At 45.1% G+C, this 12,172-nt stretch overlaps 1 protein-coding gene across 1 annotated transcript; it reads left to right on the forward strand.

Moving 5' to 3' along the window:
• Window positions 1-3,313: 3,313 nt before the first annotated feature.
• SDF2L1 (stromal cell derived factor 2 like 1) lies at window positions 3,314-7,043 on the forward strand. The gene is made up of 3 exons (XM_038152780.1): window positions 3,314-3,572; window positions 4,281-4,477; window positions 5,677-7,043. Exons 1-3 carry the CDS (start codon window positions 3,404-3,406, stop codon window positions 5,953-5,955), a joined length of 645 nt encoding a protein of 214 aa, XP_038008708.1. The 5' UTR covers window positions 3,314-3,403; the 3' UTR covers window positions 5,956-7,043.
• The last annotated feature ends 5,129 nt before the right edge of the window (window positions 7,044-12,172 follow it).

Below are 12,172 nucleotides of genomic sequence, written 5' to 3' on the forward strand. Positions count from 1 at the left end.
GACAGAAAAAAAAGCACACAGTCTTTGCAGATCTGATTGTCTACAGCTACTCTGTTGAGTTCAGTAGAGTTCATCTTTAGTGACATCAGAGAAGGGACCAGATGCAGAGAAAAGCCAATGGAAGGGCTCGTGTGGGCTTGTTTCTGTACCAGGTACTAATGGCTTCAGAACTGTCCCTGTCTGTTTTGCCTAAGGTTTGTGTTGGCCTGAGAAAGAGCCCAGGCGTTGCTGCAGTGTTCTCCATAAATCAAGGGCCGTCTATACCAAAAGATGCAAAAGTGTGTTTTGGGGTGTAGATCGCACCCAGGAGTTGCCAGCTCTGCTACCTTAGCTGTCAGTAACTGCTCCAGTCATGCAAAGCAAACAGAAAGTTTAAAGCATCTTAAACAAAGGCCAATATAAAAACTATATCATTTTTCTATAATCTGTCGCTTTGGGTAAGCATACACCCTCTGAAATTGTCTTGTGCCACAGATTTTTCATTCCTGCATGTTAAAAGCATTTGGCACCATTTTCAGGGAGGGCCAGGTTATACCTACAGCTGCGTCTGAGTGGAAATGGTAGGAGTTTCCAAAATTCTTGAAAATCAATTGTGCATAAGGAATGGGGGGTGGGAGGGCGGTGTTTCAGTGATTGAAGGCTTTGTAGTTACATTTTACATTCTCCCCTTTTACTGTTGAATTATTTTGTTTCTGTGCATAAACGAGAATCATAAAGAGATTCCTATCAAAAAAAGCTGATGTTCCCATGACCAAGGTGAAGCCACATAATTTCTGAGGCAATTTTACCTGGAGCTTACAGCAATCTACCAGAAACAATAAAGGTCCCTGTGGCAATGAGGTGGCTGTTAATTGCCGTGGGTGTTAGGCATTGATGGCTCTTTGCTGGCAACCGTTCTAACCCAATTATGTTTCTAAAGTGGGACTGAAAAGCATTATAGGGAGCACCATGTAAATGACACTAAATGCACTGAGACTGAGCGACCTCCCAGAAAGACAGACAGGTGCCAGCTAAAGCCCCATATGATTGATTTTCCACAGCTAAAATGGCAACCACAGACATCTGGTTTTGCTGCAGTTACAACAACAGAAGCAATACTGGGTTGGTGAGTTTTGTTTCCCACAGAAAAGGGTCAGCATTCATGACCAGGGGTCTGCCCCCCACCAGGTGCCTGTGACCCCGAGTGGGCTGCCACCTCCCAAAATTCTGAGTGGCACAGGATGTCTCCAGAGCCAGCCTGCCACCGCCCAGGACCAAGTGTCTCCTGGCAAACTGGCATCAGGAAACTGGGGTGGTGAGTTTTGTTTCCCATGGAAAAGGGCTGGTGTTGGTGTCCAGGGGCCTGTGGCCTCGAATGGGCTGCCACCTCCCAAAATTCAGAACAGCACAGGATGTCTCCCAGACCCTGCCCCACCTACAACTCAGGCTGGCCCGGCAGTGCTAAGCACCTCCTGCAAACTGACATCAGGAAACTGGTTGTTGTTGTCTTAGTTAGAACAGCAAGGCTACTTAGAATGATGCAAAAATATGGCATTGGACTATCAGAGGGGGAGCTTTTATTTTTCTGTGAGTACAGCTTTATACCTCCAGCACTAGGAATTGAGTTTTAAGCCCTGAGGAAAGCACACTGTGTGTGTGTGTGTATAGACTTGCATATATGTGACCTGTGTTTAGTACCTGGGCTTGTTTTAATGCTGGCCTGGCATTTAAATCAGAGATTTTTCTCAAATGTAGGTGTAGCTATGGAAAACAGGCCAAAGCCAGCAAAAAACCACTAACCATTTGATTGAGTGGTATCACATGGGCAGGAAAAAACCTTGCAGCTTCAGGACTGGTGGAAGAGAGAGTCAGCTGAGCATCTTATGATGTTTGCACTACTCAGCAACACTAATCTGCTTTCTAAATCATCTTGTAATATCAAGTGCAGTGTTTTAGTTCTTTGCTGTTGCAAGGACAAAATACCATTATTACAAAGATGTAAGTCACAAGATGGGAGCCCTTCTACCTGTTTCCTTGCCACTAAGATCAAAAGATCTTTTGCTCTTTTGAATTGCTTTGAGTTATGCACAGTTTTACATAGGACTCACACAAGGCTATGATGTGGTACATGGGCCAACCCACTGAGCAGTTTCAGAGGTAAAAGAACTGCATAGGAGTTCAAGTCTCCTTTGTCAATGGCTGCCTCTTAATGAGGTTTTTTTTCGGGGGGTATTTCTTCAGTTTGCAAAACTATGCAATAAAGGACTGTATGTATGTGTGTTAATGTATGCAGATTTTTTCCTACAGAATAGAGCTTAATAATCTCCTAGTTATAAGAACTTTGCAAGAGATTGAAGCACAGAAGGTGAATTTTGGGATCCAAAGCAAGATTTTATGTTATTGCTACAGCTTAATGTTACAGCAACCATTGCTAGTTCTTCTAGTGTTTATGCCCTATAATTAGAAGCTGTAATATAATCCAGAAATTACTGGCGGTGTAATGTATTATCATTCAAGTCACTTCACAAACATGAATTCCCTTTGTTTTTCAACACTGTGTTACTTTTCTCCGTAAATCCCCCATATGGGTAGATATTTACTCCGTTCTAAGAGCCAGAACTGCAGGGAGGAGCAGACCTAAATGTGCCGCCTGCCAGCTCTGAGCCAGAAGCGGCCTGAATGGAACAGCAGGGGCTGATTGCCCCGACAGTGCAACTGCGGCTCCCCGAGGCTGGATCGAAACGCTGCCCGTACCTGGGCTGTGACCTCTGAGCCGGTTTGTCTCTGACACTGCTCTCGCTGTCAGGACGTTTGTCCTTCCCTGGCTCTGAAAATAACTGGACGGTCCTACCCACAGCACGTTTTCCGCCAAGGCCCTTAAACAATCCCTCAGCCTGACCTGGCTGTCATTTTTCAGACAGCCCAGACGACGTTAGACTAGAGGGTAGCAGTGACAGACCTGGCCTCTCCTCCTACGTTCTCAGCAAGGGCAAACTGCAGAGACGCGTCAGCGCTGCCGCGGGGGTGCCCAGCAGCCTGGGGGGTGCCCAGCAGCCTGGGGGGTGCCCAGCAGCCGGGGGTGCCCAGCAGCCAGGGGGTGACGCCGCTCGGGCCCGGGGGCGGAGGCAGCGCAGCCCCGACCCGGCCCCCTGAGGGAGCAGCGCCCGCAGTTCTCCTTCGCGTCCTCACGGGGGGGGGGGGGGGGGGCCGCCACGCCGCGCTCTCTGATTGGTCACTTCCCTCCCTGCCCCTCTGCTGTAGCCCAATGAGAACGCGCGGCGGTGTGGGGAGCGGGTGGCGATTGGCTGAGCGCGGCGGTGGGCGGGGCGGTCTCCGGGCCCGCGCGGGGGAGCGGAAGCGCCGCGCTGAGGGCGGCGGTGGCGGCGGGGCCGAGGGGGCGGCGGGGCCGGCCGGGTGCGGCGCGATGCGGGGCGGCCGCCGCCTCTTCACGCTGCTGCTCCTGGCGCTGCTGCCCGGGCTGTGTCACGGCAGGGAGCCGGCGCCGGGCGCCGTGACTTGCGGCTCGGTGCTGAAACTGCTCAACACCCGCCACAGCGTACGGCTCCACTCGCACGAGGTCAAGTACGGCTCCGGTGAGCAGGGCCTGGCCGAGGAGCTGGAAAGTGGCGGGGCACGGGCTGTGAGGGGCCGAGGAAGCGGCGGGGGACAGGTGGTGCCTGCCAGGGAAATGGCGGGGGTGGACAGGCAGTGAGGGTTGTGGGGGAGGTGGAGGAAGCTGGAGTGTCCCGAGGTTCGTATCCTTGGTGCAGAGGGAGGCGGCAGGCCAGGGATGGGGTGTAGGGTACTGGAGACACGGCAGGGACAGGGGGATGCTGAGGCCTGTGGGACAGGAAGATGTGTCAGCTGCTTTGTGGGCCCTGGAGTCGGGATGTGACAGGGCTGCTTTGCCCTCGTCCCTGAGGTAAGCCCTGCTCAGAGTCAAGGCCCTCAGCAGTACCTTCCCAGTGTCTGTTCTGGCAACGAGGGTGTTAGTCTGTTGGGGAACACGAAGACCTTGATAGTATTTTTGATAAAGGTGGGATGGTGTGAATAGTACCTGTCATGGATCAGATTTTTTTCTTGTGTTCACCATGAACTTTGACAGTTTGCATCTGCTAACACATCTGAAAGATAATTTGGTACCTGCATTCCTTTTGCAGTCAGTAAATGGGCTGTGAGAATTAAGCATCTTGTAAAGATGAAGGCATGACAACATTAAAGCAAATTTCTGTAGTTTTCTCATGTCTTTTTGAACTGGGGAAGCGGGATAAGTCCTGTGTCATGTAATTCTACTCAAACAGGAAGTGGGCAGCAGTCAGTGACAGGAGTTGAAGCTTCAGATGATGCCAACAGCTACTGGCGGATCCGTGGGAAGAGTGACAGCAGTTGTCAGCGTGGGACACCAGTGAAATGCGGGCAAGCCATACGACTCACCCACGTTAACACTGGGAAAAATCTGCACACTCATCACTTCCCATCACCACTCTCCAATAATCAAGTGAGTTGGTTTAAATCTGAAGCTTTTGTACAAGTAGTGCACGCTATTGACAATAATCTCTCCAGTTACTTGGGTTTTTGGAGAATCAGGCTTGAGTACCAGCTGCCAGAAGCAGTATGTCTGTGCATATCGAGATTCAAGTATAGGCTTTTCTGCATATTTAAATTATGTATTTCAGTTCTTGACAGAGGTAATATAGAATGTGCCAGCATTGGTATTTCACAGTACTTTTGACAAATCTGTTGTGTTTTTTTTTATTTTTCTGCACCGTTGCTGCTGGGAAGGCTGTTCTGAAGTGCTTGGTGTTTTCTAGATGCAGAAGATTGAGTGTCTCCCTCAACATAGTGAAGATTGCTCTAGAGCCAGGCAACTAGTCATGTGTTATAACATCAGGCATTCCTATATCCGTGTTCCTTGGTGATCCAGTCTATTAGTCTCAGTTGTCTTCTTGCTATCCTTATTTCATTTCACTGTTCATATTCTTCTGTCCTCCTTCCGCAGGAAAACGGAACTGCTCTTGCAATCATACTTAATTATAATTTTGTACATATCTAGAAGAGTGTAATTTCTAACTGTTATTCAGCCCCAGAACAAATACTTCTCCAAGATGGAAAATCTTGTGTAAATAATGCAGTTGTTGGAAGGTTTTTGTTGTTAGTCATGTCAGTCTTCCATCAGGCTGTGTAGATAGGTTGTTACATTCCAACTTGGAAGCTCTGACTCTTTGTGGAAAAATTTTTCTTTCACCATGACTAAAGTGGCTGAAACAATAAGGTTCAGCTCTGTGTAGGGCGTCTCGATAATCTGATTATTAAGAGAAGTGATGGAAAAATAACATTTCAAAAGAATTGTTTAAGGGAAAGATTGACTCTGAAACCTTCCCCTGGGTTTCATTTTTCAGTGTAGACACTTCATATATTGTCATTAAGGTAAGAATGTTCAGCTATCATTGTGAAGTTTTGTTTTGTTTGGAGTTTTTTCAGCACTTTTTGCTCAGATTACAGGTTGGAGTTTGTTGGCAGTTTGTGTTCAGATTGTCTGGTAGAGCCTTACTGCTTCTGGCTTCAGTGACAGAGCAAAACAACAACACTTCTTTCCCCATCCTTGTCTTTGACCTCTGCTGAGTCTGTGGATGATGTTTGTGTGTCCTGGAGGTGTTTGTTTCCACTTTCACTTCAGACAGCTTGTGTCTCTAACAGGAAGTAAGTGCCTTTGGGGATGATGGCGAAGGAGATGACCTGGATTTCTGGATTGTGCAGTGCAGCGGGACTTACTGGGAGCGGGAGGATGCCGTGCGCTTCAAGCACGTGGGGACAGAGGTGTTCCTGTCCATCACGGGGGAGCAGTACGGCCACCCCATTAGAGGCCAGCGGGAAGTTCATGGCATGCCTGCTGCCAACCACCACAACTATTGGAAAGCCATGGAGGGAGTCTTCATCAAACCCAGTCTGGACCCTGCAAAACATGATGAGCTCTGAACTGACACAGGATGCAAAACGCTTCGTTTGACTCCAGTGTTTGGAGATGCTAATCCTTGGTCTCTTCTAAGTCCTGCCTTGCCTGAGTGACAGATTTTCTGTGTTACTGAAGGGCATTAGTTCATTCTAGGAATGCAGCACTTCTGTGGGGAATGGCTTCTGCCACTTTCAGCCACTGACATTTATTTGGTGAAGTCCTTTCTGAATTTCCAAGCTTTACTGGTGAAACTAGTTCATACATCTGTTAGGTTTTGTTGTCATTTGTTTGCTTGTTACTTTTTCTTGAATTCAAAGGAAATGAAAAAATGAAAGTAATACTTTTCTCTAGACTCAAGTACAATAAAACTTTGTATTTTGTTATCTTTTTCCAGCTATAATTAAATATTTAGAGACTGATTTCTACATCCTAGTGAAAGAATGTTATTGATGAGGAGATAGATTGAGCGTAGAAATGGAAAAATGGTTCTGAAATATGGTGGTTTTGAATGACTTGAAATCAGCTATTTAGTTTTTGAGTTTAAAAAAAAGTTCCATTTGAAAATTGCATCCAATGTCTTATGAGAGTTTCATTCTGTATTGTATTGGACGACTTGAAAATATTGTGTATGTTGGAATAAGAAGACAAAATTTTAGTAGTTTTACTTTGTCCAAGAAATTCAGATGTTCTAGTAGTGGTACAGCTGATTGTCCACTGGTAAGACTGCTCTGCTCTATGAACAGGTGCAGAAATCTGCTGCTTGTTTAATTAATATTAGAATTTTACAGAGTTTCTTATGGTGTAAAGGAACAGTTAAATTTGGCTTACTTCTGTGTCGCTCTGATTTGTCAGTGTGGCAATCCAGGTGAATAAATGGTGAGGCACACACCTTTGTGGGTTTTTTATGTGTGAATCCAGAAGAGAAAAAAAAAAATCTGAGACAATGGTTTGGTCATGGATTTCTGACAGAGTGGTATGCACTGGAGTGCTAGCAAGGAATCTTCACTGAACAAGTTAAGAATTTCTGTGTTCCTCTGTGAAAAGAAATTAATTCTTCAGTGCGTTTTTTACACAGTGTTACTGGAAATACTGATTAAAATTCAAAATACCATGTATTTGTGATTTTGTCTGAAATTGAAAAGCTCACCAAATCAGTGAGAGAGGTCAGAACATGCAGGTGTTCTTGTTTCCATGTGTGAATAGTTTACTGATTACGGTGCTCATTAGTCAATCAGTTAAAAAAGCAGGACACTGATTTACTGCTCTTCCAGCTCCAGTCAGGAGCTACAGTGTTGGTGTTGTGTTGAGAGGGTGCAGTAGGCAGTTGAGTTCAGCTTTCCAAATCCAGCAGGCCTGCTCTGTGTGCCTCACGCGGGAGTGCTGCCTAGGCAGGCTCCAGACTTAAGGATTTCCTGCTAGGGAAGATGTGTCCAAACCCTATGGAATGAGGAACCTCTGTAACAGCATTTCCATGTACCTTGCTATTTTCGTCAAAGGAAAAGGTAAGAATGTTTTTCTAGTAATTTTAGTTGCATGTGTGTATTTAAAGATTGCAGGCATTTTGGAGATTAAGTAGGCTGGCTTTTGCTGTTTTCTATTAGAAATAAACTTTCCTGTGATTAATATTGCAGGTTCACTGATACTCCTGACCAGTTGGTATTGAGGTTATAGGTATAAAAGGGTAACTATTTAAAAACAAAACAAACCTGCATAAATAAGCTTTTCCCTTATTAAGGAGAGCTTTTCTTTTGAAGGTGGTATATACGTAAACACAAAAAATGTGATAGCATTTGACAGGAGGAAGAAATAGTCTTGGTAATGAATTCTCTAAGTTCACTAAGAGCTAAAATGCTTTGTGCCTACACCATATGGGCTTAGTGTTTGTGCACCTGAGGAATACTCAATTGGCTGAGAGGGGGTAGAGCTGTGAGGCTCATCTCAGCCTGTGTGCCATTGTCCCCACCCAATGTCTGTGCCTGGATGTTTCTGTCCCTGGCAAAGGTGGTTTTCAGTCTTATTTATTATGCTTGAGTGGGATCTCACTGGACCTTTGGCTTTCTGTTCTGCATCTGAACCAAATTGATTTGGTGAGGCTGCAAAAAAACTGACTTTTAGTCCTTATTGCTTACTTTCTTATGTTCTGCTTTGAAAAATATTTGTACCTTTTGTTCCTGAAGAACCAAGCTGCCACACACAAATGAATGCCTCATTTAAAGACATGTTCAACAATAATCCTGTGAACTGAGTTTCCTCTACTTCTGATTCTGACCAAAGTGTGAAAGTCACTTAGCCTTAGTATTTCACTTGGGCATGTGTTATAATAGTTGGGTGGATTTTGTTTGGTTGGGATTTTCCCCCCCAATTTTTATCACTGTGAGTGGTGGTCTGAATGACTCTCAAGTAAAGCTTACTTTAGTACACCTTACTTTGGAAAGGTGTAATATAGTACTTCAAGAACCATTGGTACCCCTAGCACGCTGAATTCTGCCTACAAAAGGCATGTTAATGTAGGAAATACAAAAATAGCTGTGAAAAATGATGGCCTGTGCTCCTGCACAATCTCCTGGGATTTCAGAGTGTGATTCGAGTGTTTTTACTTTGGCTGCTCGTAATTCAACTTTTCAGTCCTGCCCCCATGGGTGAGGATTAGAGACTTGGAGAATCTGTTTTTGTATTGCTGTGTGGTGGTGTTTGTTTACCATATGATTTAACTGTCTGCCTAAAGCTGTTGGGGCTCTAGGGTAAAACATGAAATACTGAGAGATGTAGATATAAAAGCTGTGAATGCTGTTTTGTTTCTTTATTTATTTTAAAGTGATACATTTTATACCTCCTGTCAAAATTCTCTGTATGCTTCAAGGTTAAATGAAGCCTGTTTATTTTGTCTTCTGATGGTAGCAGAAAATAATTCTCTCAAATAAGAGAACAGGTGCTTTCCTGTTTCTCACTTTTATAGAACAAGAACTCTCTGAAAAGGTGCACCAATGTTGCTTTGTACTCCTCCTTTAAGAAACCAGAAAGGCTTTTGGGGAAAGAATTAGAAGGATGTGTATTTATAATTGTTCTCAGCGGGAATAGTTGCTAGTCAATCTTTGAAATCTGTCAAATAGTGCATTTTACACATATGTATATATCTAGTTCAATATGAAATGACAAAGAGTTCCTTAGATATGTTAATTTCTAGGCAAGTGTGTGCTTAAAGATATTTTTACTCTATTTCTGGAAGCTCTTTAAAGCTCTGTACAACTGCTCCACATATGAACGCTTGCTACACATTTTGCCTTTTTAGTCAGGATGAATGAAACCTGGCTTTAGCTCTTCCAAAGTGCTGGAAGGGATGTGTTACTCATTGATTTCTTCACTCTGAATGTTGAGGCTAAATATAAACCAGTGTTTGTATTTAAATGGTATAACCATAATTTAATTTATTGTGTTTAGGAATACTAATTGGGTATATCTGTTCTTATTAGGTTAAATTAGCATATCTTTTTAAAGAGAAAAAAAGAATACAGTCAAAACAAGCCTGTAACAATGACTCTTACTCAGCAGTATTTGTTAGTTTTGCTGAATCTTATCTTCTGCCTGCCTTCCCCAGCCCTGAAGCAGTAGCTGACACTGTAGATGCACCACGTTTCACACCTGGCCTAGACAGAGGCTGAACTGGAGCAGTGTCTTCTTCCAGCAGCAGCATCCTGCTGGTGTCTGGCTCCCTGCTTGGCGTCCTTGCTGCCTCTTTGCTAAATTCCCTGCTGGCAGCTGAGAGCCTATCAGAGATTTGAGTATGTAGGGTGTCTGATGCTAATGCCCCTCTTTCCTAGTTTTGAGTTTGCATCTGTGCCCTTTTGGTTTTGCAATTTTCTCTTTAAAAACATCTCCTGTAATGCAGCCCTGGGCCACCAATCAATTATCATTGACAATTAATTGCTTTATAACGTGACTGTTTCATCAGCTGCCTTTCAGGAACTCATGTGTTTGGGGTTACAAAACAGCACTTGTAGTTGTGTCATTTAGCTTTTTAAGGAAGCAAGAAAAGAAGTTAAATAGAAATACTCGAAGCTAAGGAAGTGCTTTCCTCTTCACTGTGCTTGGTTCTATCCTGTGGGGTAGGAAGCACAGGGGATGGTTTTCTTCCTCAAGGAAGAATAAAACATTCAACCTTACCAGCCTGGAGTTGTGTAGGAAACACAAGGCAATTTGAACATTTCTGTAGGTTTATTATGCATGCAGGTCACAAACCGTAATAAACATACAGCATTTTGAAAAAACATAGGACTCTAAAAGAATTAGTATTTCATACCTTTTCCTTCCAGGGATATTCTAAGCATCTTAGTGCTCCCATGTTTATAAATTCTTTGGTAGGGTGTGTGGTATTTGCACATAATATTTTCTTTTTATTTTCTGTGCAAAAGAGGGAAACCCAGCATTATCTCCTTCTCACCTGTTTCCTGAATCAAACTTGCTGTAATTGCAGTAATGCATGGAAATTGATTGAGGCATGGCTGCCCAATTCTTCTGAGAGCAGTAATGGTTTATTTTGGGTGTGTATGAGCAAGGAGGGAATATAGTGAGCACCTTGAAAAGTAGACTTCAGCAGCTGCACTGTTCAATGCTTCTTTCTATTTAAATTGCATCAAATTGAACTGATTATGAAAACCTTTTGACTATATTTGGTATTGTGCTAATTCTAAATTAGCATAATGTTCACACTGATGGCTCTGAGACTGATTCAAGCTGCTGTTCTGTGAGGGGTACATCTGTCTCCTGTCCTTTGTGAAAATGGTGTCCTACTTCATTAGGATAAGAAGTGTTAGGAGCTGTATGACATCTCAAGGGTCCCAAACCCTTATGAAACACATCACAAATTAATCAGAATGTGTACAAGCTGTAAAGCTGTGTAATTACTTCCTATGTGCTTTTTTAAAAATTGTAAAAATAATGTGTGGATGCTGGCTTTGGCTGCGTGGAGGATTGTCGAGCTTTGGCTCGGATCTGTGGCTCTTTCCTTGATCCTCGTGATGGTTATGTATTTATTCACCTCGGCTTCATCATCTGAGAGAACTCATTATTAGTACAAGTGTGTGCTGTATTGAAAATCGAATTAGGTGGGGTGAATCTAAGTGCAGCTCAAACCACAGCTGAACATAAGACGCAGTAGGTGGCCGATGTTGTTATTTTTCTTCTGCTGTTGCCCTCACGGCCCCGTCTCTGCCTGCCCGGCCCCGCAGCCTGGGAGGCTCGGGCTGACTTCAGCCGCCTTCCCGCAGCTGCCTGGCTTAGCCGGTGCCCGCAGACAGCCCCGACACGAGAGCTTCTCTTCTGCGCGCTTAAATGCCGGTGGCTGTTCTGTCCTGCCTAGGGAACAGCCCTATCGGCGAGCTGTATGAAAACTTGCGTGGGGTGGATGCGAGCAGGGCCGTTCTGAGGTGAGAGGGGCGGGCGCGTCTCGTTCTCTCGGTGCGGGAGCCGGGAGCCGCGGCCGCTAGTCAGCGCTGCTCCTCCGCCCTCCGCGCCGCTCCCCGGCGCTGCCTGCCTGCGAGCCGAGAGCCTTTGGCAGCCCGGCAGGGTTTCAGCAGCGCAGCTTTGATCGCCGCAGATTTATACTCTTCGGGGGGAAACAAATAACATCCGCTTCCCCCGCGTTACACTGCTAAGGCGATCAGCTGCTGCGAGACCGCCCGTGCGGCCGTGCCTCCTTAGGTGCGCTCTGCCAAGTCATCTACTGCTCGGTTATTAGAAGGGGAGTTTAAAACATTAGCATAAGCTCTGAAGCGGTGCTTCGAGCGTTTCTGTTTACTATTTTTCTTTAGTATCGCTGAAGTGCGGCCAAGGATGAAGTCTGTTTGCTTACAGTGTACATTTAAGGCAATTATCTGTATTGTAAAATTAAATACCGGTTTCTGCTCGGTGGGGGAAGAAAACGCACAAAAGGATCCTTAAAAAGGAAGCTCTCCTTGTCCTGTTATGTACAAAAAACACATTGCATTTCGCAAGATCTCGACAGTAAAAGCTAAAACGAAACGATCTGTTCCTAACTAGAATAGGCTGCACGTCAGTGGTAGTTACAGGAACACCTCTTATCCCTAACGGAGCTCACCTGGCTCTCCTCGGCTCTTGCTGGACCGCTTCCCCTGGAGTAGATCCTGTGCCATCCGCCGAGGATTCCCCTTTGGCATGAGGGTGTTAGCCGAGCTGCCATCAATTACCGACCCGGTATCGGTTGGCGAGCCGCTGCGAGACTTC

This window comes from Motacilla alba, chromosome 15 (genome assembly GCF_015832195.1).
Source record: "Motacilla alba alba isolate MOTALB_02 chromosome 15, Motacilla_alba_V1.0_pri, whole genome shotgun sequence".
Classification (NCBI taxonomy): Eukaryota; Metazoa; Chordata; class Aves; order Passeriformes; family Motacillidae; genus Motacilla; species Motacilla alba.

Bases quoted from the DNA above. Each gene is read 5' to 3' on its own strand.
- SDF2L1 (XM_038152780.1), top strand. From the start codon at position 3,404: ATGCGGGGCGGCCGCCGCCTCTTCACGCTGCTGCTCCTGGCGCTGCTG. The intron at 3,573-4,280 runs GTGAGCAGGGCC...CTACTCAAACAG, and splicing joins CGAGGTCAAGTACGGCTCCG to GAAGTGGGCAGCAGTCAGTG. The intron at 4,478-5,676 runs GTGAGTTGGTTT...TGTCTCTAACAG, and splicing joins CACCACTCTCCAATAATCAA to GAAGTAAGTGCCTTTGGGGA.